The 26,002-nt window shown below is 41.5% G+C and overlaps 1 protein-coding gene across 1 annotated transcript; it reads left to right on the top strand.

The window, feature by feature from the left end:
* The first annotated feature begins 7,170 nt into the window (after positions 1-7,170).
* On the top strand, positions 7,171-18,335 carry IL1RAPL2 (interleukin 1 receptor accessory protein like 2). The gene is made up of 3 exons (XM_063313755.1): positions 7,171-7,240; positions 9,285-9,455; positions 16,821-18,335. The coding sequence occupies exons 1-3, from the start codon at positions 7,171-7,173 to the stop codon at positions 17,519-17,521; spliced, it is 942 nt and encodes a 313-aa protein (XP_063169825.1). The 3' UTR covers positions 17,522-18,335.
* Positions 18,336-26,002: the final 7,667 nt, after the last annotated feature.

Here is a 26,002-nt window from a genome sequence, read left to right as displayed (position 1 = left end):
TTAAATGCAAAATTCCAGAGGTTAGCCAGAAGAGATAAGGAATTATTTTTAAACAAGCAATGCGTGGAAGTGGAAGAAGACAATAGAATAGGAAGGACAAGAGACCTCTTCCAGAAAATTAGAAACATTGGAGGTAAATTCCAGGCAAAAATGGGTATGATCAAAAACAAAGATGGCAAGGACCTAACAGAAGAAGAAGAGATCAAGAAAAGGTGGCAAGAATATACAGAAGACCTGTATAGGAAGGATAACAATATCGGGGATAGCTTTGACGGTGTGGTCGGTGAGCTAGAGCCAGACATCCTGAAGAGTGAGGTTGAGTGGGCCTTAAGAAGCATTGCTAATAACAAGGCAACAGGAGACGACGGCATCCCAGCTGAACTGTTCAAAATCTTGCAAGATGATGCTGTCAAGGTAATGCATGCTATATGCCAGCAAATTTGGAAAACACAAGAATGGCCATCAGACTGGAAAAAATCAACTTATATCCCCATACCAAAAAAGGGAAACACTAAAGAATGTTCAAACTATCGAACAGTGGCACTCATTTCACATGCCAGTAAGGTAATGCTCAAGATCCTGCAAGGTAGACTTCAGCAATTCATGGAGCGAGAATTGCCAGATGTACAAGCTGGGTTTAGAAAAGGCAGAGGAACTAGAGACCAAATTGCCAATATCCGCTGGATAATGGAAAAAGCCAGGGAGTTTCAGAAAAACATCTATTTCTGTTTTATTGACTATTCTAAAGCCTTTGACTGTGTGGACCATAACAAATTGTGGCAAGTTCTTAGTGGTATGGGGATACCAAGTCATCTTGTCTGCCTCCTGAAGAATCTGTATAATGACCAAGTAGCAACAGTAAGAACAGACCACGGAACAACGGACTGGTTTAAGATTGGGAAAGGAGTACGGCAGGGCTGTATACTCTCACCCTGCCTATTCAACTTGTATGCAGAACACATCATGCGACAAGCTGGCCTTGAGGAATCCAAGGCTGGAGTTAAAATCTCTGGAAGAAACATTAACAATCTCAGATATGCAGATGATACCACTTTGATGGCTGAAAGTGAAGAGGAACTGAGGAGCCTTATGATGAAGGTGAAAGAAGAAAGTGCAAAAGCTGGCTTGCAGCTAAATCTCAAAAAAACCAAGATTATGGCAACCAGCTTGATTGATAACTGGCAAATAGAGGGAGAAAATGTAGAAGCAGTGAAAGACTTTGTATTCCTAGGTGCAAAGATTACTGCAGATGCTGACTGCAGTCAGGAAATCAGAAGACGCTTAATCCTTGGAAGAAGAGCAATGACAAATCTCGATAAAATAGTGAAGAGCAGAGACATCACACTGACAACAAAGGCCCGCATAGTTAAAGCAATGGTGTTCCCTGTAGTAACATATGGCTGCGAGAGCTGGACCATAAGGAAGGCTGAGCGAAGGAAGATCGATGCTTTTGAACTGTGGTGTTGGAGGAAAATTCTGAGAGTGCCTTGGACTGCAAGAAGATCAAACCAGTCCATCCTCCAGGAAATAAAGCCAGACTGCTCACTTGAGGGAATGATATTAAAGGCAAAACTGAAATACTTTGGCCACATAATGAGAAGACAGGACACCCTGGAGAAGATGCTGATGCTAGGGAGAGTGGAGGGCAAAAGGAAGAGGGGCCGACCAAGGGCAAGATGGATGGATGATATTCTAGAGGTGACGGACTCGTCCCTGGGGGAGCTGGGGGTGTTGACAACCGACAGGAAGCTCTGGCGTGGGCTGGTCCATGAAGTCACGAAGAGTCGGAAGCGACTAAACGAATAAACAACAACATGTTGCTGAATGGAGAACCTTCTGTCTGTAAAGCAGATGTCTTATCATTGAGTTATTGTCCACTTAAGCTCCTACTTTCCTTCTCCCACGGCAAGCTAATAAAAAGAAATGTTTTTGCGATTGTCTTATAACCGATGGGGTCAACGGACAAATCCAGCACTGTGCTGGTGTGACACAAATTCCACCCCTTTCATACAGGCCCTGTGACGTCTCTCTCTCACACACACATGAAAGGGGCAGAGCTTGCAACTCAGCCGCTCTCACCATTTTGACGAAAGTGCTGGATCCTGTGGACTCCTTTGTTTATAATGCAACCTTTTCCCAATTTGATGTCTGCTAAATGGGGTGACAGGGGCATCCGATTGTGGAAACTTGTTAGAATGAAAGAGACTTCTGAGTCTTTGTGAAGGGATCCCATCCATCTTTGGCCTCCCTACTCCTTACGCCCAATGTTTTTCTTTTTCCTTTTTCTTCCAGGCTCCTCAAAGAGCACCTTGGAGAAAAAATTGTGGAGTTAACATTAATCTTTGACATTGTGAAAGAAACAGACCTAGCCAATTACACATGCCACGTCGAAAACAGAAATGGGAAGAAACAGGCAAGCATCATTCTGCGGAAGCGAGGTATTCTGTTCTTTTTTTCCCACTCCCCTCTATGTCAGCACAGCTGTGAGCTCAGAAGAAATGAAGGGGGTTATTTTTCCCCTCCTGCAAATAAATGTATTCTATTCCTTCCAGAATTGAATGGGCTAAGAAATGAAATGCAGTGAAATCAGTCTTATATACCAGTGGGGTTTAGCTATTCTCCTGGCATTCTTTGCCCAATTTTCAAGAATTTGGGACTACAGTTCCTATCATCACTGTTGGTTTGCAATGGTGGTTGAGGGTACTGTAAGACAACTTTAAAGCAAGGTTTGAAAATGGTGGCTGAGATTCCTCTGGAGGCCCATAAAGGGGTAGACCCTTGTTTTTTCTATTTTTGGGGGTTGGGGGTAATGAAAGGGCAAAGTGGGCACCTGAAGTCTTAACATATACCTAAGGCAGTCCTTGGTTAACTCCTTAAAACACCTAAATCCACCCCCCACCCCACTTCCACAAGCCATATAGATTCTGGTGCCACGGGTCAAGCCAACAGAAGCTGTGCAACCTTATTATAAGGAACAACCAGGAACATAGGCTTGCCTTAAGTCTCCTCTTTCATTATTTCCAACTCCAATAAACTCCCCCAGCAGAATTTCCACATATTTCAATTAACAAAATCTAATGAAAAAGGCTGGATCTCTGCGAGATAAATCATGCTTTTCCTCTCAATTCTTTGAGGCTCAGAATAAAATCCAGTATACTGGATTGTATTGCTGATGCTGAGCTTTTGAAAATACCTTTTTTGCACAGCAGCATGGTTTGGCTGATGCTTAAAAATACTGACCTGGTTGGTCCCAGTTGCACTGCGTAATCTGGAAAGCTACACTGTGCATCTGTTTTAAAATGGCTCGCCCATCCACACATGCATTCTGAAAAGATGGGTTGTTCTTTGAATTTGATGGTGTTGCTGAGTAAGATTGGCCAGTGCTGAGTAGCTGAACCAAACAATTGTTTCTTTGTTATCAGAAGCCTTACTCAACAGGAGATTTTTCATCCTTCTTTGCTACTCTAGTTCCAGCTGAGTTCACCCTAAGCCATAAGGTAGTTTGTTTGATTGGATGACTTAGCTTGTTGTTTGCCCTCAATCTATTAGGGTTTATTTTACAAGTTACAATTAAACAATGGCTCAGTTCAATATGCAAACCGGATCATTGAAGAACCATGGAGGTGGTCCCCTTGCTTCCACATTCTTCCTTTATATTAAACCAAACAGTTGGATATGTTCCTTCCCACCATAGATTTTCTTCTTAGTATCTTTCATAGGCTTTTGTTATTGGGTGTTTTTTTTTACTGGCCTGGTCAATTTATAAAAATGATTTCTCCTCCACTTCCATGCTGTCTGAACATGCTTTCTTTCATGGAGAACACGCTGAGTGCAAAATCACAGTGTTGTTAGGTTCTTAGTTTTTGTTCAATCCATACAAGGAAATTGGTTTGACTGTCAGTAGACAAGAAAGAAAAAAGAGTGCTTGGCATTAACTACGTGTTAGCATGCAAACACATGTCCTGGATTGAGCCCAGGAGTTGCATGAAAAGCAATTTATGAAGGGAAAATTTACAATGAAGAAGCTGTGGTAGGGTACAAAGGGATATTTAACTCTTTCCCTCATCAGCTCTTCTCCAAACTGCATTCTTTTTACTCTCCTGCACAGTTCCAACTCATGTGTGATGTATAGCTAGTCTCTTAAGGACACTTTTCCTCTAATGCAGAAAAGAGAGAGAGAGGAAAAAAAGACAGTGTAACTAAAATCAGCAGAGGATTAATCAATAGAACATCTTAGAAGAATTGTTTATCGCTCAGTTCAAGAACAGAGCCAGCTTTGTGCCTCCTGCTCCTGACCACCTGGATCTTGCAGCTTGAAAGGAAAGATGACATGAGGGACCCCTTAACACTTATGGTGGAGATTGTGCATTTGCTTCATGGAAGACAGGTGGGGTGGGGGAGAGTGGAACTACCTCTCACATCCCAAACATTGGATGTTCAACACAACGCCTATTTGTATTCTAAAATGTTGAAAGTATTAGTGGCTTACAAGTCTTGGTTGCCTACCCATGCTATAGAAGCAGAGACATCAGTCAGCTTCTGGGCTATCATTAGAGAGAACCAGTGGGCTGGACAAAGAGACACACATTCTGAATAAGTGGTCAATTTGTAACTAAAGACGTCTGGTACACCTCCAAAGAGCAGGAGGTTACAGTTATATCTGCTGGCAGCAAGTTCCATAGGTTAACCATGACTTGTCTGATATCATCCAGGGATATGAGGAAGATTTAGGCCAGAAAACAGGCACCAGGTTGAATCTCTGGCTGTTCTTCCAAGCACCACTTTTATTGACCTGAATGTACACCTTATTCCATGACATTTGGAAGGAAAGAAGCAAATGATTTCCAGCCATAAATTGCAGGAACCAAAAGGCTTTCAAGAAGAAAAGTTGACCTGTGAACTTCAACAGCTGCCTGCCTTTGTAAAGTTCAAAGTGATGTTGATGATATATAAACTCATCATGTCATCCAAGTTTGGGGAAGCATTATATTTCCTCTTCTTATTCTTGATAGTGTCTGAGTTTTATGCCTCTCACATTGCTTATTTATCATGGCAATAAATATCGGTGCTGAGTTAGAGAGTAAATTAATACATCTTCTCAATGTCTCATAGTATTAGATTGGCTTCTTGTGGTTTTTAATGGGTGGATGAACTGGAAAGCAAGGTTAAGAGTCCCTGGTTATGATGCTGGGTCTCAGATGATATGTCAGCCTGTTAATGAGTGTCTCCCATTGGCACTGAGTTATGGTTATCATGAATCATATTGACTTTCAGCAGTTGGGTGCTGGCAAGAAGAACTGAGCTAAATTGGGGGGATGGTGTTGAGAACATTTTCATAATCCCCCTTTCTGCTGAAGTGGGGAGTTTTGAAAAGCATTTTATGACCCTGTTCCCTATGGTCCTTCTCTACTATTTGTGATTTTTCAAAGGAACTCAAAAGAGTGTGAAAATGATCGGGGGGGGGTGAGGGGGGGCTGAAGGGAGTGACTGCAGCTCCTTTGCTTCTGCAACTGGGCTGACACTATGTTTTGCTGCCCTGCATTGCGACAATGAGACCATACTGCAGCACGGGGAAGCTCATGGAATGCAATACAGCAGATAATCTAAGGAAGATGCTATGCAAAATGAGGTTGTCTACAGAATTTAGGGTCACCTGGGTGGGGTTTGTGGATTGCACATTCCAGCATCCAACCTATGGCTTTCCATGGATCATCCAGTGCAAGTGGTGTGCCCATCCAAGATGACCCTTGCATGTTCCCCACAGGGCCAGTGAAGTTGGGCCAATAAACTCCAGAGGTTCATCATCTCAGCTTTCAAGTAGACAAAATAGTATAAGAACAATTGCATGGGATTTCTGCTGTAGCTGCAGAACAAGACAGATTCTCCTGAGCTTCTGCCTTGTTTGGTCCCCCAACTCTAGATTCTCCCACCATGGATTTGCCAAAGTTCAACCTTCAGCACTTTTTGGAAAAAGTGCTCTCTGGCTGGTGTTTGAAGCCAAGGCTAAGTCAGGAAGAAATTCTGATTGTATATTATGTGATTGTACTTTCCTCTGATGGAGGACTTTGGGACAGGAATCTATAAGTAAAATAAAACAAGACCCTCTGAGTTTCTAAGTAAAGCTTCCTTTGAGTCAAGGTTGATCCTTGGTAACTTTGTGAATATATCCATGGACTTCATGCTGGAGTAGTTGGCCATTGTCTTCTTCTAGGTTTTGGTTTTCAGGTTCCCAGTCTATCCTACAATCTTGGAATTCCCTGCTGTCATCCAAACATCAACCACACCTAATCCTGAATTCTGAGCCCAGACAAGATCAGCTAAGTAATGATCCACTACATTACATTTTCTAACTTATTCTTGTCTTACTCTAGATCTGATCTCCAGAATTGAACTTGCTGGAGGTTTGGGAGCTATATTTCTCTTACTGGTTATACTTGTAACTATCTATAAGTGCTACAATATAGAGCTGATGCTGTGCTACAGACAGATGTTTGGAGGTGATGAAGCAATGGATGGTGAGTAGACGTCAAAATAGCTAGTATTATTTTATTTTTTATTTTATTTATTTTCTATCCCGCCTTTATTATTTTTACAAATAACTCAAGGTGGGAAACATACCAAATACTCCTTCCTCCTCCTATTCTCCCCACAACAATCCTGTGAGGTGAGTTGGGCTGAGAGAGAGGGACTGGCCCAAGGTCACCCAGCCAGCTTTCATGCCTAAGGTGGGACTAGAACTCTCCGTCTCCTGGCTTCTAGCCCATTGCCTTAACCACTAGACCAAACTGACCAAATATTGCTGCAATCAAATGTCCATGATATTGAACAGCCACTGAATGCATAATCTGAAGTAAGGGAAACTGATGTAAACAGTATTAAGACATTGCTGGAGAAAATCTGTCACTCTTCAGATCTTGCTGAAATGGAATTCCCAGCAGCTGGAATGCTGGAGTTGTGGCTGAGCAATATTTGGAGGACCATTGTTTTTCTTACCCGTGCAGACTTTGGAGAACCATAATAGAAATCTGTCCACTGAGCTTTATGAGTCTCGCTGAAATAAAGGGGAGCTGGGCCAGAAAGAAAAGGAATTAATAATAGCATTTTCCTAGGATAATATGCTTTTGGAAAATACGTTTTCTTGCATTTCTTTCCTCCTTCCCATCTCTTACCATGGCCAGAGCAGCAGCAACCAGTAAAAGGAAGATGGAGATGAAGATGAAGGACTTTTGGAGATCATCTGGTAAACAGGGATTTGGATAGGTCAGAGATAAGCAATTTTGGGGGGGGGACTTAGATTCCCTCCCCAGGACAAAAAAAAGTGTCAGCTATCTTGCAAGGACTCCCAAACCTGCAAGTTTGGTGTTTCCACCTTGAAGTGTAGTAAGAAGGCAGATTTTCACAAGATTTTGATAATCTCACAAGATCTCAGCCATTTAAAAACTATTGTTTATTACTGAATCTATTTTAATTTCAGCTGGGGGTGCCAGAAATTGCTCAGGCACCTATAAACATGAATTGATTGACTGACTAATTATTAAATGTATATGCTCTCAGTTTCGTTCTGATACAGTGTGTTGTCAATACCTAAAGGAGGCAATAAAAGTGAGATTTTATGGGTGGGTTGGAGGGTTTATTGGCTTAAGCAAATACTAGAGTTGGAGAAGAATCATAAAGCCTACCAGATTTTGACAACTCTGATAAAATGCAGGAATTCAGGACTTCTATGGCCTTGCTTCCACTGAATGGAAAGCAGCGGGATTGGGATTAGCTTCATCCACTGCAGAATGTCCACCTCAAAATATTTTTGCTTTCATGTGGAATTTTTCTCATCTAGCTGCAGCCTATTGGCCATTGTCAACCAGGAAGGTGACAATGTTTGGGGGGGGGCATTAAAAAGCCAAAATTCTTCTGCTAGCTAAACTGTGAGGGACCCTGCCTTTCCCCATTCATCACCCACCTTTGCTCTCATATTGAAGTCCTAGAACCAGTCAGTCCTTATGTGTGCAAATTTGGTCTTCAGAAGTGAAAGAAAGTCAATTCTCCCAATGAGAAAAGAAATGTCTGCACCTTCCCCAGATCTCATCATTCACGGCCAGATGTCCATGAGAATTAAGGAAATTGCCATAATTCGAAGAGCATGAAAGAACAAGCCAGATTCTGACTGACGATTTAGCCTTTTTTGAGTTGAAAAACAAGTGATGGTTTGAATGCATTCTCAGTGGTTTCTCACACGCACACAGCTTTTGTTGTCTGTAGAAAATTGAAGCTTTATAAGCAGGCTGTACTTTTGTCTTCACTACATTAGCAGTTTGATTTTTCATTTTCTGGAAGTCACAGGAGATTGAAAAATCATTCTGAGAGCCTTCATTCACGACCTCTTCTTCCCCCAATAGACTTGCAGTTCTAAGAAATGATATAAAAGATGATGTCTATGCATTAAAATGGGCAATGATAAATTAATACTTCAAAGGTACATGTTAAGCACTCAGACTGAATATACCAGGTTATCCATACCATTAATATGGATAACTAAGTGTGTTAGGGATATTGTTTAATACCTTATATTTGCTGCTTGTTTTGTTTGTAAAGAAAACCTAGTTTATAAGGGCTACTCAACCCTTTGCTGACATTGCAGGAGGAGAGCTGTGTTAGTCTATAGTAGCAAAACATCTGGAGGGATCTGGTAGCACCTTTTCCGACAGATACAACTCACTTCTTCAGAGGTGTCTTCAGAGCTGCTCCATGCATCTGATGAAGTGACCTGCAGCTCATGGAAGCTGATGCTGTTTAATAAAATGTGTCTGTTGAAAAAGGTGCTACCAGATCCCTCCTGATTTTTCAACTCTGTGTTGCCACCTTGATCCTCCAAAGCAAAGCAAAAAAAAATTGGGAAGGGCTTTTTAATGTTCCTGTGAACTCTGCAGATAGAATTCAATTTCATCATTCCCTAATTTTATTTATATCCACATTTCTTCCATGATTAAGTTCAAGGATAGTGCATATTGGGATTCGGAGGTGGATTGCCAGCCAATTACTAGGGTGCCAGCCCTTTCTTCAGCAAGGCAGCTGAATTATATACCCAGACTACTCATGTGTATCATTCTGCATCCCAGATACTTCTATATATCAGTGCTTAAGAAACACTGCTTGACCCAGCATATTGAACTACCAATTACAGTAGTTGGACAAGGCACGTTCAGGCACACACACATGTGCAAATTGCTTTAATCACTGGGGAGATCTTCTTTCCCTTCTCCTCACGAGATTTGTGGTTTTATTTGCAGACAACAAGGAATATGATGCCTATCTGTCTTACACAAAAGTCGATCCTGACACATTAGACTGTGAAAACAGGGAGGAAGAACAATTTGCCCTTGAAATCTTGCCAGATGTTCTGGAGAAGCAGTATGGATATAAGCTCTTCATTCCAGACCGGGACCTGATTCCTACTGGGAGTAAGTACTGATTCGCTTGGCGTTTGAGACAACAGCTTCCTGATGCTGCTAAGAAAGTGCATCCTTCATAAGTTTGTTTTTTTCCCCCATTTATAGCAAGGTACTTCACAAAACCAATAAAGAACTGAGAACCCTAAGGCAAGCCTTTATCTACTCAGGGTCCAAGAAGAGCCATTTGGCAAAGAAGGATATTCAGGAAAAGATGGTGATTGCGTTCACACAAGCATCCTGAACACTATTCGTTTGGGGTTTAGCTGGAACTCAGTCACCGCAGGATGTCAATCATAATTTATGCCTCCTTTGGCCATTGGGCCAGTCGCTGTCTCTCAGCCCAATAGCCAAAGGAGACATACTGGAAATTATGATTGACATCCTGGGGTTGTTGTGGGCAACATAGGAGGCCTTGAGTAGTCCAAAATAAAGGTGGGGTATAAATCAAATAAATAAGTAAATAAAAGTTGCTGTTTGTTATTTTTTCATTTACATATTTTTTTAGTGTTCATTCCATGTTACAGGAGTGGGCAAAACTCTTGTTCTCAAGGGTCCCAGTAAGCTGACTCAAGGAAGTCACATTCTCTAAGTCTTCAAAAGTACACATAGAATATTATTTTGGGGTTTGTTTGTTTGTTTTTTTTACTTCTGTAAAAATCATATTATTGGTTCATCTCTTCTAGGAATGGTCATCCTGCCTGCAGATACTCAGATGCTCCAACAAATTTATATAAAGAAAATTTGAGAATATGGGTAGTAGACTATCTCTGTTGCAAAGCATGGCCTTTTGGTTTTTCTGCTGCAAAAAAAAAGGGGGGGTCTCAAATGACCTTGACTTCAGTGAAGTTTCCTCCTTGCATCTTGAGGATGCAAACATGTGACTTTAACAATAGCATAACTAGGTTTATGGTTTGCTTAAGTATGATGTATTATTTGGCTGGATTCACACATTGAACCAACCCATAGACCAGATTTACAAGCCCTAGTAGGGCAAAATGCTAAGCCAAACCCAACAAATCACATTATGGCTTAGCCCAATGTGTGAAACACATTGTTTGATTGCAAACAAGCAGGGCAAGATTCATCCATTAATATTTTCACTTTGCATAGCTCTGTAGTTTGACATAGTCATGAACAAATCAAAATTAAAGCAAATAATCAGGTATAACTGTGTACCATCTACAGCTGTTAGGAGCTGTGTGGGGTTTTTTAATTTCATGCACAGCTGGTATTGCTCCGAGCTTGGTTTTAAAAGAAGAGAGCAGAATCAAAGACTTTTAAGTCAATACAGGGAGAGAGAAGAGAACAAATGCTTTAGATGAATCAGCTTCCTCACAGGTGCCTCAAAAGACAGGACTGCATTTTCTTTTCTGTCCATCTGTCACTCAGACGCTCCAGCAAATCTTCATCATCATAATTTCAGAGAGTCATTAAGCATCATCAAAATAATATGCAATGCTACCTGGCACGTTGGCTTTTTAGCACAGTATAGGATATGCCATCCCCTTTCTTTCCTGCCTTGCAAACTGACGTGATTCATATATTTTGAACAGATTTGATTCTTTCATGCATAAGATTAAGGAATGCTTAATCACCCACTAATGATGATGGTGCAGATATGAAGTGGAACTCAGACTGGTTCCATTCAAAGTCATCTTGGGGTCTGCAGGCCGCAGAATCCCATGGATCTGGTATGGAAACCAAACTTGGAATGCTTCTGAGATGCTCACTCAGTTGTTCACATTCAGTGCATCTTTGATAGGCTTTAATCTGGAGCAATTAAACAAGAAATTCTCCAAGGAAATACATCTCTTAAATAAGGACAAATCATGGGATAGAGTTATCACCTTTTTGTTATGCTTCAGGAACTATAGTCTGACCCAGCTGGATTAATCTTGGTCTTAGTGGCCCCAGGAGTTTTGTATCACCAGTGGAGAGGAGTGAAGAATTTACGAACTTTTCTAGGGTAAAAGAATTAGGCTAGCATTTTGCATGCTTTACTGGCAAGGTGCTGTTTTTGGCTCACAGACTGAAGGCAAAATTTTCCCATGGTTGAAGGGTAGACCAGTTCAGTTCAGTTCAGTTCACGCTTTATTACGGTCATAGACCAATACATAGGCTGACCATACATCCCGTTTTGAACAGGACAGTCCTGTTTTTTTAACATTTCCCGACCATCCCATCGTTTTAATATAAATGTCAATTTTGTCCTGTTTTTAAAAAACATTAGAGCTGTTATTGGGAAAAGTGGGGAAAAATTGAAATTGAAAAGGAGGCTGACTTGGCAGTGGTTCTCAACGGGAACCACAGGAACAGCTGATTGGCGGTGAGCAAGAGGAAGAGCCGCCGCCGCCAATCAGTGCAGTGGAAGACGGTCAGAAGAGCGCGCCCAGCAGGAAAGAAGCCAATTGGCTCTCAGGCCAAAATGGCGGGAAGAAAATAAAATAAAAGGGCGCGCCAGAGAGGCACTGTTCTCTAGACTCCCTCGTTCCTCTCCTCCATCCCAGCCCGCCGCTGGCCTCAGCCCTCCCCTTCTCCAGCCTCCTGCAACCTCTCTCTCCGCCCAACGCCACCCCTGCACCAGCCTCTCTGGACCCAACCATTGCCTCACCTCCCCCTCCTGCACCTTCCCAGCTTACTGTCGATAACTTTTTTTCTGTCTTTTTCATGAATATGGAATATTACATAAGTTTAACCCCGTCCCGTTTTGCCATCCCAATGTCCTGTTTTTGTCTCAAGGAAATATGGTCAGCCTACCAATGCAATCGTATTATTCCATAAGATAAACATAGTCACGCTTAAAAACATACAATAAAAGGTATATATTAAAATCAGGTAAAATACACTAATTATCTATCTAACTCTATATGAAAAATCTAACGTGTGATCTATTTTAACTATTTAAGTGTGTAAAATTTTAAGAATATATTAGACATAAAACATAAAACATGAAATCTACCTAGTGGCTATGTTATACATAGAAATACGATCATAAAAAATTTACAAAGGTATACAAGACTTTACAACGGTTGGCCCCTCTTAGTATGTCGAATCTTCATTGCTATAGAGACCGTGGAGTTTTTTATTTCTTGAGATATCCTGGGTGGCAGTTTCTTGGAGGTTTCAGTCAACACACTGGATGTCAGAACAACAAAGGAAGAACCAGCGAAGACTGTGGTTGGGTGCCCACATTAGTCTAAATTATGGTTTATTCATAACTGCTTGTTGAATAAGCTGCAGCACTGGGTTTGCACATTGTACCCAGCCACCAAACATGCTTACAAAGGACAGCATTTAATTAACCCATTCTGCTAAACCCCATTATAGCATTATGTACAAACCTATTATGTACAAACAAACCTAGCCAACAATTTCTTGGGCAAAATCCTGGCCCAGATAAGAAACTTAGTCTAGCTCTTCCTGTCAAGGAGATGCAATGGCCACCTAGACAAGACAGATCACTTGAGTATCTGGTTGGATACTTTATTGCCCAGAGGCACACTCTGTCTTCCATGGAAGCAAAGCCATCCAGTGGTGTAATAGTGGCTCCTGGCATTAGGCACATCCACAAGAGGTATGCATGGTATAAAAATTGCTGGAGTAGATTTTGGTTGCATGGGAAGAATGTTGGCTGCATTCTTATTTAGAGAGGTGGGAAAACGTAGGCTGTCTTCACCTATTGATGACATTGCCTCCAGAATGACACACAACTAGATTCTCTTAGCAGAAGTTGGACATGCATTTATCAGGAATGTCTGAATTTGGATTCCTGTGCTGCCCAGGGGATTGATCTCAGTGAGCTAAATGACCCTTTCCCATTTTAGAAGTCTGTGGTGCCCTTTCTGCAGACCTCAAATGCAAGATAGTCTATCTGGTACAATTTCAATGACAGCTCCCACAACACCCAGCCATTGACCATGCTGGTTGAGGCTGATGGGAGTTACAGTCAAAAACTTCTAGAGGGCACCAAATTGGTTTAGAGCAGTGTGTCTCAACCTTGGCAACTTTAAGATGTGTGGACTTCATCTCCCAGAAGTTGAAGTAGCTGGCTGGGGAATTCTGGAAGTTGAAGTCCACACATCTTAAAGTTGCTAAGGTTGATAAACACTGGTTTAGAGAGTTGTTACACTCTCTTTCAAAAATTGTACCACTGTAACATAAAATTACACACAAAAATAAAACAGACACTACCTGACAGCTAGCTTATGCAGAGGACACTACTTATAAAAGACAGTGGCCTTTTGTTGACAACTGTCTCTTGATTTCTTTGCTCAGAGAGGAAAGATTTGGTTTGACAGCTTCTGGTCATTAGGAAATGCCAAAGGGTTGTGCTGTCTTGGGAAAAAGCATGAATGCTCAGGTTGATGCCATACCTGGCCATGTATTTCTTGTTTTGTATATTGATAGTAGAGACTGCAGTCTGTGGATGCAGCAAGCAGAATTTTAAGAAACATGTCTGTGGAGGACTCACTTTTTCTAGTGGTTTGCGTGATGTTGCAGAATCCATTTTTGTCATGATAAAAAAAAGCAGATGAGAACTAATAGTAAGAAAAGTTTTGCTAGATGAGACCAAATTTCTCTTATGTCCAGCATCCTGTTCCCAGTGATGGCCAACCAGGGGGTCTAGGAAGTTTGTCAGGGGCAATAAGGAAATAGGGCAGCTCCTCCAGTTTATTAATTCCAGGCATCAGTGATTTACCACCTTGTCATGTGGAGGTGACCTTTAACTGTCAGAGAATATAAGCCATGATGGAGCAACGTGTATTTGCCTAATCCAGCCTTTCCCAACCTTACATCCTCATACTATACTGTAGATGATGAGACTGATAAAATACTAGAGAAGGCCTAAGATCTTCAGAAGTTTTTAAGGTCTTTGCAAGCAAGTGCATTAGATGTTGATGCTGCAAGTGATTCTAAAATGCCAACTGTGGAGTTGTGTAGGCTGGTCCATGAGATTGTAAATCACATTCACTGTTCTTATGAGGAGTTACTCCTAGTGCGTATCTGTAGTTCCATTTTCATATCTTCATTTGTGACATACTTCTACCTCCATTTTTTATCCTCAGTGCTTTGTTCAGAAACCTTTGAGGTATCAGCTTTTCTAATCCACCCAAGATTGTTCCCATCACAAGAGAGTTTCCATTTGGGCTCACTTGGACTTGCTAGATCCCAAGTAGATTCAACTGTGCCGAATGTCACCATACTAAGATTTTAGTTGAATGAAACTACCATTTGCTCATTGTTAAGATTCATGCATTTGTCACAGCATGCCTGTGCAAATGGACTTCTGTGTTCACTTTGATGGAGAAGCCAAATCTACTGAAATTAACCACCAATCTTGTCACATGGTTGAGCACTTTAAGCATCAGCTGAAGTTCAATATGCCACTAGTTTGGGGCATAAGTACTTCCCTTTTTGCATTCTTCAGTGTTTTGGCCAACAACTTGAGTAAGCTTGTATGGTCTTAGAAGTGTCAGTTTTCTTAACATTTATGGGCCTAGGGCATGGAAAATAAACTGGATAGTTGGGGCTGCAGCCAGCTGTCTAATGAAATTTTAAATAACTGGAATTCAAGTCTGCAATCCTATATGCACTCATTTGGAAATTTGTCTCTGAATCCATGGGGAGACATGTGTAAGGTTTCTCTGAAACTTTGTGACACCAGTACCAGGGGTTATCCATACACAAAGCCAAACCACACATTTGTACAAGCTTCCAACATCCCATCTATTTGTGACCTATTTCAGTTTCCCATCTCCTTATTCTCTTTTTCTGTTTGCCTGCTCTCTTGGGAAACGTATGGGGATCAGTAACAACACATCCATACAATGTCTGCAATTGATCTCTTGTATCACAGAGCCCACTATAATGGCAGTAAACTTCCAGGGCCATGTTGGTTCTCTCAAACAGAACTGCAAGGCAATGCTTATCAACAGAAGGAGATCAGCTCAGCATTTTGCACGCAGTAATGTCTCTGCTCCTTTTGTTCCAACTGGAATGCAAAAGAGACCGAAGGATTAATTCATGCATGCCAGTGCCAGATGTTAAGACTGCTTGCATGGCAAGCCCAGATTTGCTCCAGACTCAGTAGAACAGCTCTGTCCTCAATGCGAATCTCACTGTTTTCCTTTCCTGTCCTTCGTCCAATCACTTATATTTTATATACATTTGACCCTAGGGAACAAGATGTCTGTACACCAGTTAGGAGTCTTCTACATCTGTAATCTGCAAAACAGTACTGTGTGTTTTCTGTGTGTGTATGTGCGTGTGTCTATGTGTTTGTCTGTTTATCAAAGTTGCAAGTTCTGGTCCATGAACTTTTTTTTTTGGCCAACCCACACAACCAAGATGTACATGGGATGAGTTCCATCTGGAACAACCCCTACAATGTGCTCTTTCTTCTGCAGGCTCTTCTTCCAACTGGTGCCCCTATCTTCCAATGGAAGGAGAGTTGAAAGAAGTAAGTAGAGTAGGACTTTGGCTAGGTGATCCCACCTGGCATTCCAAAGCACTCAGTTGTTGAGCAAAATCTGTGCCTCAAAATCATGTTGATATATGACTAAAGGGATGTGTATTCCTGGGATTAAAAGGCAATCAAATCAAAACTCTGAATAAAAAAAGAAATACTAGAAACCAGGGTATATCTGCCATTTGCATAATGTATGTGGGGAGAGATGGTAATTTGGCAATATGTAGATCCCTAAACCAGGCCTTCCCCAAGTTGGTGGACCTCCAGATACATTGGACTGCAATTTCCAGCAGCTTCCATCAGTTGACAACATGGTTCACACAACACACTGAGCCAAAATCCACAATATGGCTGAGAATGGCATGTGAAGTTAAGTCAGTGTCTTCTAGAGAGGGGGAGAATATATGAATTTTTTGGGGGATTAGGAAGGGGGAATATAATCAAGGGATAGTAGAGATGGCCAGACCTGATGTGGAAATATTTAGAGTCCTACCAGGTCAAAGAAGACTAATCTGCTGCCTAGGCAGATGGCTTCACTTTGTGATTATGGAAAGCCCATGATAGACCTGGTGTTTCTTCAGTCTCCAACTCTTAGCAGCTCATATCAAGAAGAAGCTTATCCAGAGTTCTCCACTTATAGGCTTGATGGCTCCTAAAATTATAATCAGCTGTCAGAGTTCAGCCGAAGGAGTTATCGAGCACAGCAAAAACAAGGGAGCTAGAGTTATCTTGACCAGGATGTGGAGAAAAACCCTAAATTGATATGAAATACTGTTGGTGGAACTGGTCAAGAAGGATTAATCCGTTCCCCTCCCTGCCCCCATTTGGATTGCAAAGTTTTATTTATTTATTTATTTATTTCTGTTCGTACTTCTCTATTTTACTGTCTGTCTTATGATTTGCAGCATATCTAGAAGATCTTGCAAGATGTATAGAACAAAGCCGCAGGCTTCTTATTGTCCTCACACCGGATTATATACTCAGACGAGGGTGGAGTATTTTTGAGATGGAAAACAGACTCCATAACATGCTCATCAGTGGAGAAATCAAAGTGATTTTCATCGAATGTCCCGAATTAAAAGGTAAAGTCAATTACCAAGAAGTGGAATCTTTAAAGCACAGCATTAAACTGTTCTCAGTCATCAAGTGGAATGGACCGAAAAGTAGCAAGCTGAATTCTAAGTTTTGGAAACATTTGCTCTATGAGATGCCGGTAAAGAAAAGAGAAGTTTTGACGCGGCGCCAAGTTCTGGATTCTGCTGAACAGGGTCTCTTTGGTGATCTCCAAACAGTGCCTTCCATTGCCGTGACAGATACTTCTGCCACTTCAGTTTCATCTCAGGCAGATTTGGGAGATTATCAGCCAGCCAATATGGCACAGATGAGACATTACTGCAGAGGATATGAGTACAACATGCAGTCTGCAACGTTGCCACTAGCTGCCATAAGCAGTAATCACCACGCTTATTGTAACATACCCCTGACGCTTCTCAATGGACAGCTACCTCTTAACAGCAGCATGAAAGATGTTCAAGAATTTCACAGGAACCCTCCTCTACTCCCCTTGTCAACAAGGGAGCTCAGTTTCACCAGCGATATATGGTAGCAAAGATCTAAACTTTCTTAGACCGGCTTAACAATGGGCCAGAATTCCTTGAAAAACTTTGAACCCATGTCATCAGGTGCCAAAATATTTTGCCAAGTCACAAGTAACTCACTTTTATACTTGAACCTCTCTTTGTTTACATTTACAAAATTATTAACAAGGGGGAAGCCTACTTTTTTAGCTGACTTCTAAGTTTCCTGTCTTTTCATGTACAGTTTTATTTGTTCTTTATCAGAAAGAGAGAGAGAGAGAGAGAATAAGGGATTGAATAGTATTTTGAAGTAGGGTTTAAAGTTTGACAATGAATTGACTTCCAATGCTATATACAATAGAATAAGACTCCATATTTATATATTAGTACTTCAGAAATTTAAATGGATTTTTTTTTAAATAGAAAGAACTTAGGAATCATACACTTCATACATGTGAAACACAAGCAGTAACAAAAATAAGTCTTGTCATTTCAAATTGTGCTAAAGGACCATTCCTATCAAAGATGCACTGTAGAAGACCTTTCCTACAAGATTAACACCATGTTGTTTTGGAAGATAGACCAGACGAAGTCTAGGTGGTAACCTCCAGTTTTCATTCTGCAATTCCTATGGCTGGAAAATATATCATCAACTCAACATTATTTGTTGTTTTGTTCTCAAACTAATTCTTAATTGTTCATGATGATTGCCATTGCGTTTTCTTAAATTCTTAGAAAGTTGACAGCCCTTTAATTTTCTGTAAATTTTTAAAACATGGATTTATTCTGGCTTTTCAGGTTTCTTAAGACTTTCTTCCTGTTACATTTGACACACTGAGGACCATGTTGTTGTTAACAGTCCGCAGATCTGAACATTTTCTTAAACTTCTCGACCTTGTAAGATTGGTATTACTAATAGTCATATATAATCTGCACAGGGTTGTTGTTATTATTTTGTTTCATTTTTCCAGGTTTAAAGGTGTTACAGTTTACCAGACTGACATTTGGTACAGAATGTCAGCATGAAAAAAGGGGGGGGGGAAACACAGCAATACTCACAAACAGAAGTGATGAATTGTTTTGATTACCAGTCATAATGACATTTGCATTGATAATCATCTAAAACAGCAGTAAGCATTTACACTAATAAACGGTTACTCATGAGTATGTCCCAATGTGTTGTTTACAATTGAATAGCTTTGTTCAGTTCTTACATTTCTGAAAGATTGTAACTGCTCTTCTGTTATGATTCCAACCCACAATGCTTTTATTGTGTTAGAAACAGGACCTTGAAAAACCACCTGGTTCTACTCAACATCTGTATTTCTTCAGTAGTGTTAGAAATTAGAGCAGTGTTTTTCAAACTTGGCAACTTTAAGATGTGTGGACTTAAACAGGACCTTGGAAAACCATCTGGTTCTACTCAACATCTGTATTACTTCTGTAGTGTTAGAAATCAGAACGGTGTTTTTCAAACTCAGCAACTTTAAGATGTGTGGACTTCAACTCCCAGGATTCCCCAGCCAGCATGCATCTTGAAGTTGCCGAGTTTGAAAAACACTGAATTAGAGTGTAAATGGCCTCTGCAATGTGACTAGAAGACATTTTACTGGGGATAGTTGTGAGTAGTGATATTTGCCTTTTTGAACCCCCCTCCCCCAAGAAGGGCCCCTGTTGAAGGATTTTCTTTGAACATTCCTCTTAAATGGTTGGGGTTGAAGGAGGCCAAACATGGCAGAGGGGAGAAAGAAACTGTAGTCATTCTCCTTCCTCAAATGGCTGGGGAATTATTCTGGGAAATGGTTCCTCCTCCCACCCTGTTTATTTGTCTGCAAGACCTGGTGGATTTTGAGGCATGATCTTCTCACATCTCTGGGTTTCTGTTAATTGGACTTCCCTTCCCTTCCTTTACTGTCCAGACAATATGGCAAGAGGAAATCATGCTCGCTTGGAGACTTGTCGTTAATGTGAGAACTGAGGTGCTTCATGCATGTCATTTTCAGTTGTGGAATCATAGTTATCTTGGCGAACCCATCAGTGGAATTTGGGCTTGTTTTCATTGAGACTGAGAAAAGTTGTTTTTGCCAAGACAATATTCTTCTTTTCCAGAGAGCAGGATCTCATTTTTTTCCTGAATTATACTGAACTCAAGACCTGGCATGACTGTGGGGAGTGAGGGCCTGTACTTCTTCCCAGCCATAAACCTTACACACTGTGAAAACAAGGCTCAAAATTCTTTGAGTGTCTGTGCAGCTATGAATAGCACCAGGGAGAGCTCCTGAAGGTCCCTCCATTGTTTGGAAGTCCACTTGGCGACTTGCATCTCCAGAAATAGAAGAAAAGGGCAGAAGTTTGTCTTGATCCTGTACTCTGGCCAGAGGAGAAGATGAAATTGCAAGGGACAAGTTGGCACATGTGTTGGGAATCTTCTCCAAGCCTTAGTGATCTCACTGCATTCTGAGCTTGTCAAAGTAGCAGGAGATAAATCCGTGGGCCAGCAACATTCTGCTTTGCTAATACAAGAGCTGATCCTTACCAGAGCTTGCACCCTGTAGGTTTTGCCTAACTGCTGTAGTCTTGATGGCATTTGTATATGTTATAATCCATTCCACAGGCCCTGGACATTCTTGGTTTCAACAGAAAACTGCCAGGATTTGCTCCAAAAACATGCTCCTAGAAGAAGATGACCTCAACATATCACTGTGAGCTCTTACATCAGCGCTGTGGCTGTTCCCATGCCATATTTGATAGTGCTTGAAGGAAAACTGGGCTACTCATGAAGTAAATACCCTGTGGCTAAGTTTGATGTGACCTTTTCCTTGCCTACTTTATAACATTTTGCAGGCCTTTTTCTGCCCAGTCTTTACTGACTCTGTGGTAGCTTCCTCTGGATCCTGAATAAAGGGATTTTGTGCTCCCGACTGAAAGTTACACAGTAGTGGGAACAAGCCAGAGTAATGTCCTGGCATTGGGGGAGGGGGCTCCTGAAGGGTTCGAAGTCTCAGCTATACAAGCTCCAGTGTGTTCTAGCTCAACAATTATGCATAAATGTTGTGCTCCTCTGTAACAATGATTCGTTCTATAATCCTGATCATTTTTTTTCCAAATATTATTCCTTTCTTCTGTTGCTAGGGTTGTTTCTCCTTCCTGTATATTATACACTGATTTTGGACCATCACAAAACCAGGAAAGTCCATAAATATTTTTAACATATTAGGGTTAGACCCATACTCTTTTAAAGGTCCCCAAACACATCTCTCTTGATACATTTTTCTACTGAGAGGGAAACGGACTTTATCTTCATCTATGTGTACCCTGTATTTTAAAAGAGGAAGTACATTTGCACTGCTTTTTCTTAATTAATCCAAGAACTGCATTTCTGTTAGGGCATACTGTTTCTTAAGAAAAAGTGTATCCAAAATGGAAAAAAGAAAACCCTGCATGAACAGAGTTGTATATGGTTAAGCGAACAGTTGTATTGTCCATTTTTTCTTTTTATTTTCACACTGTTTTAAATACTAGTTCATTCATGTTGAGCACTGGACAGAATTCTGTATCAGGCATAAAAACAGATGCAGAAACCTCTGCCACTACTAGTTCCACCTTTTTTCCTCTATAACAATTGAAATGCACACATACATTTTAAGTGTTATTCATGATTTGCAACAGCAATATATTTTGCCCCATTGTTGAGATCTCTTGAAAGGAAATAGAAAAAGAAACAATTATTGCCATTGTTCCATGGGTGGTGGTGGTGGTGGTGGTGGTGGTGATTATTATTATTATATTTATTATTTTGTATCTCTTTATCTTTCTAGTTTATAGCTAGCTACATGTTAAAACCTGGCTTTTATCCAAGACTTCAAAGTTGTATATCACATACTTCAACAATATATGCATAACCTGGAATCTGGTATGAACCCCCTTCTCCTTTCAAGGTTGGGAAGAATTTAAAAATGGTTGAACACCAATTATTTCATTCTCTCCCCCCCCCCCACCCACCCCAATTCACTTGAAAAAGGGAGGGAAGGTGATTAAGCAATGTCCCTCTTTAAAAGCTTTTGTTCTGGCTGTACAGATCAAGGCAGATACAAAGCATGATCAGTAAAATTGACAGCTCTGCATTTAAGTTAAGAGTTTAGCAATCTGTGCCACTGAAAACCCCATTTCTGGCTCAGGGAACTTCCTCTGAAAATTGGCAGCACGTTCAGTTGAGAAAGATTCAAAAATGGTAGTGTAAAGCCTAGCCCAGTTTCAGCATGGAGTAAAAAGCAAAAATCAAGGAAAATGGGAAGTGATAGTCTGATGTGTGTGTGTGTGATAACACACCCACCCACCATTGTCTCTCCCCCCTCCCCTTAAATTACTGATTTCAGCTGGTCTCAGGGATCTGTGGAGGTCCAGATGTTGCGGAACTACAAATCCCAGCATCCCTCACCATTTCCATTCTGTTTGGGAACTTAGCAACACTCAGAGAACCACAGATTCTCCATCTCGAGGACAAGACATCTCCCTCTGCTTTTGGGAATCTGTGTTTGCCGGTGTAAGCAAGGTTAGGACATCAACTGATTGGTTTCTGCCAGGATGCATTCAATTTGTGAGTTTTGATGTTTCTTTTTAATTGGCTTTAACCTTCCTCCTCTTATATTTATTCCTGTTAATTATCCACCTACTATATTTTAATTTCCTGATGCCTCCAGGTATCAGAGAAATAATGTGTGGAGTCCAAGATACACCATAAATGGGTGCATTTAGAAAAATTGATTGTGTGTTGGGGCAGATGCAGGCTCAAGAGAGAATTCAACTGACTTCAGAACTATCCCATCATCCCCATTACATCTATTCATTTACTAATCAATTATATCTACAAACACCTGGGAAATGTTATAGCTTCTCCTGCTATTTAAAGAGGCCATTGCAAAGCCATGTATGTTGTTCTCTTGCTGTTGGAAACATAAATATTGAAAATATAGGGCTTCTGGATCTTTTAATTCAGAGAAATTAAAAACAAGAAAATGATATAAAACACAGTTGGGTAAACATTAATGTGAAGATAGAGATGTTGACTGTAAGTTGTTGCTTCCCCACCTGTGAATGAAGAATGTTGATTTAATTTTCCTGCCTACTGAGGAACTTGTGGCCGTCCTCCCTTTGAATCTCTGGATAAATTGCCTATTAACCTAAAACTAACATTTGAGGGGTCATGGGTATAGACGTGTGTATAGAACAGTTTCAATTAATGGGGCACTCAGTCTTCCCCACAGTTGCAAATAATGTACTTGACCCAGAAAGAAAAGGTTGAGTGTTCATCCAGGTGAGCTCTTCCAAATGGGGGTGGGATGGTTTTTGTTTGCTTCAAGCCATGTGTCTACAGATGGAGGAAATCTGGAGAGGTGTGGCCACAGGTGTCTATGAGCTACTTGGCAGAAAAATCTACTTGCAAGGAACGGTCTGAAGGAAGGAAACTTTCCAGCTGCAAACCATGAAGCAAGCGAGGAACAGGAAAGGTGGGGCTTGAAATGATCATTGAGGTTCCTTAGTCTCCTGGGTCCCATTGCTGGTTCAACAGCACCTATACTGGTTTGTTCCTTTTCTTAAGCACTCATGTTCCCATGCGGAGATCTTTGATGCAGCTCCGCAACTTCACAATTTTACTTGAGGCACAAGGCTTCATGCTATTGATGAGTCACAGAAGTGTTCTCAGTTGTCCTAAAATGCTGGGTAGGGTGATCCAGCAGAGTAGAAGAGGGGAAATTTGCAATGGACAGCCCATAATATCAGTTTGAGAATGGGGGCAGTATTCTGACACCCTTAGCCATTGTTCATTTTCTTTTTCCCACTCTTGGGAAGGGGAAGAAAACTACATCAGCTCTACGATTCATGGTGTCTTTCCCCTCGTGAGAGAATGAGAGCCTGGTAGATTCCTGAGGTTGGAAAGGACTCTTTTTGTTCTTCTGGTGTACATGGAACATCTTCCCACAATGACCCAGAAGCGTCTTCTGGAATAGGTCGTCTTCTTTATTCATACACACAGACACACACACACTAATTTTCCTGGAAGTTGCATAATGTCTGATGCCTGCTAGATATTCTCCTGGGACTGTTGGTGCTATTGGGACAAGATTTTAAGGCAAAGAATTGGTCCCTCTTCTACCAACTAAGCAGGAAGGTACATGAGGGAGGGCTAGTTGGCTTGCCACATCTATGGGTCTGCAACATGGGGCCTTCTGGATGTTAAACTACATCTCCTTACATCCCTGTGGCGTGGCCATACTTTCTGGGACTACTGAGAGTTGTAAAGGGCTTGTCTGATACTCTGAGTATTGTCTGAGCCCAGTGTCTAACATTAGGGAACAGGACTGGGTGCTGAACCTTTGCTTCAGTCAGCTGCAGTGTGTCACTGAGCAGCTGCATTGCTCCCTGAGGCATTTGTCCTTGACTGCTCCTCCTGCATTTCTGGTAGCTGTACAGGCATGGAAACCTTGTCCAGCTCCAAGAGTTTCCAGGCAAGAGGCTCAGAGCAATGCCAAACAATGGAGGATTGGGGAAACCATGTTGCTCCTGGAAGCTTGGCACATTATTTTCTTGCTCAGAAAATAAACAAATGGACTATCAAACAAATCGGCCCAGAGTTCTCACTCAAGGCACAAATGACCAGATTCAAATAATCTTCATGGGACACAATACACAAAGACCTAGCTCCCTTGAGAAGTCCATAATGCTGGGCAAGGTGGAAGGAAAGAGAAGAAGAGGAGGACCACCAGCAAGGTGGAAGGACTCAATTAGAGTGGTGATGGGTGCGATGTTGGAAGACCTGAAGGAGCAAGTTAGGGACAGATAGTCCTGGAGAAAATCTGTCTACATGATCTCTAAGAGTTGACACCAATTTGATGGCACATAATCAATTGTTCAACCGCACGTCTGATGTACTAGCAACGCAGGGGATTTCTCAAGGCTGAAAAAACACAGCTTTTTTTTAACCCTTTGAAATGCAGTAAAAAGGATGTTATTTCTCCATCAAAGACTTTCAAGAACTGTAATCTAAGTGTTTGGTTTATTTTTTTTGCCCCTACCCCCCATGCCACATGCTCAGTTGGCTATGAAATACTAGGCAGACAAGGTGGGAATGGAAATCAAGCTTGGTGAAAACAGTTGCAACAGCGTCTCCTGACACACAACTCTGGCACAGGGTAAAGTCAGATGGTGCAACCGAGCATGTGGGAACATTGCAAGAATCAGCCAATTTAGCTGCCAAAAACAAAACTGTGGCAAAAGCTACATTGGGCTCCCTACCTTATTTTCTCTCTAGGCAGCAAAGATAGGTTTTCTGAAGCCTCTTCCATTTCTGCCCACCACTAGTGTTAAACCCTCATGTCCGAAAAGTTTTTGCCCACCATGGACCTATTTGATTGGTGTGATATCCTTGTCATTGCAGTGTGGGCACGTGACTTTGCAGAGGTATCTGACAACCATCAGCTGATAACCCTAGCCCATTTGGGGGTAGAGAGGTGCAAGGCAGCCAAAAGAAGCAGACGTGATCGATTGGTGCATGAAACCCACTGGCAGGCAAAAAAGGAACAGACTAAAATGTTTTATGATTCTGAGAAACTTACGAGCCCTTGTGAAGTCAATGGGAGAATTTCACACCGGGATTAGATGACCTTTACGTTCTCTTCCAACCCTTACATTCTGTGTAATGGGATGTGGGAATGACCTTGGGAGATGGGGAAGAGATGCTGCCTAGTAGAGGTCAGATAAAAGAGGGCGTAGCCCACAGCTGCATAACGGGTGGAGAAAGAGGCTCAGAAGGGACCCTCCCTAGCTTCCCAGCCTGTAAAGCAGGCGGCAGGAGATTTGTACTTTCAGGCTTGCAAGATTCTGTTAATGCAGCCTTACAATAAAGTAGAATTCGCTCATCTGGTCTTGTTTCCTGTCTGGTCTACCTGGGAAGGCTGACATTCTGTGATTAATCAGGCTTACATTCAAATTACATTAGAAAATTCCCCAAAACCGTCCTTCCTTTGCCAAAGAGTATTCTCATGATGCAGGCTGGTGATGGTGGGGGTGTTTTTGAACTGACTTAACTGTCAGGCGTGGCAGAGGGTTTCACTAATGTTAGTTTACTAATTATGATTTCCTAGTCTGAAAAAGCTCCCTCGGAGCTTGAGGGAAGCGGGGAAAGCCAGGGTGCTGTGGAACGCTGTCAACCATCATACAATGAACTACAGGACATTTGTGCACCCTGACCATTAGAGAAGTACAAAAGCATGGGAGTTCACATCCAAGCTAGCGGTCCAGCTCTGGGCTAAGAGAATTAGTTGTTGCTGTTATTGGAGTAATAAAATTAGAGAGGGCTCCCATGGACACCACACTGAGGTCCAATTGTGTTTATGGACGGAAAAAAACCAAACCAAACCATGAACTAGTCATTAAAAGAAGGAAGCAAAACTCAGACAAAGCGCTGGAATGCCTCAGTTTAGCAGCTTACCTTCTCAGCAGTAACAGAGGGA

Source organism: Candoia aspera, chromosome 12 (genome assembly GCF_035149785.1).
Source record: "Candoia aspera isolate rCanAsp1 chromosome 12, rCanAsp1.hap2, whole genome shotgun sequence".
NCBI lineage: Eukaryota > Metazoa > Chordata > Lepidosauria > Squamata > Boidae > Candoia > Candoia aspera.
The sequence above is the reverse complement of the archived record's forward strand: the minus strand, read 5'-3'. Positions and strand labels throughout refer to the sequence as shown.

Excerpts from the sequence above, each read along its gene's own strand:
- IL1RAPL2 (XM_063313755.1), top strand. The coding sequence starts at position 7,171 with ATGGCCAGAGCAGCAGCAACCAGTAAAAGGAAGATGGAGATGAAGATG. Across the intron at positions 7,241-9,284 it reads GGACTTTTGGAGATCATCTG|ACAACAAGGAATATGATGCC; the intron begins GTAAACAGGGAT and ends TTTTATTTGCAG. Across the intron at positions 9,456-16,820 it reads GGACCTGATTCCTACTGGGA|CATATCTAGAAGATCTTGCA; the intron begins GTAAGTACTGAT and ends TATGATTTGCAG.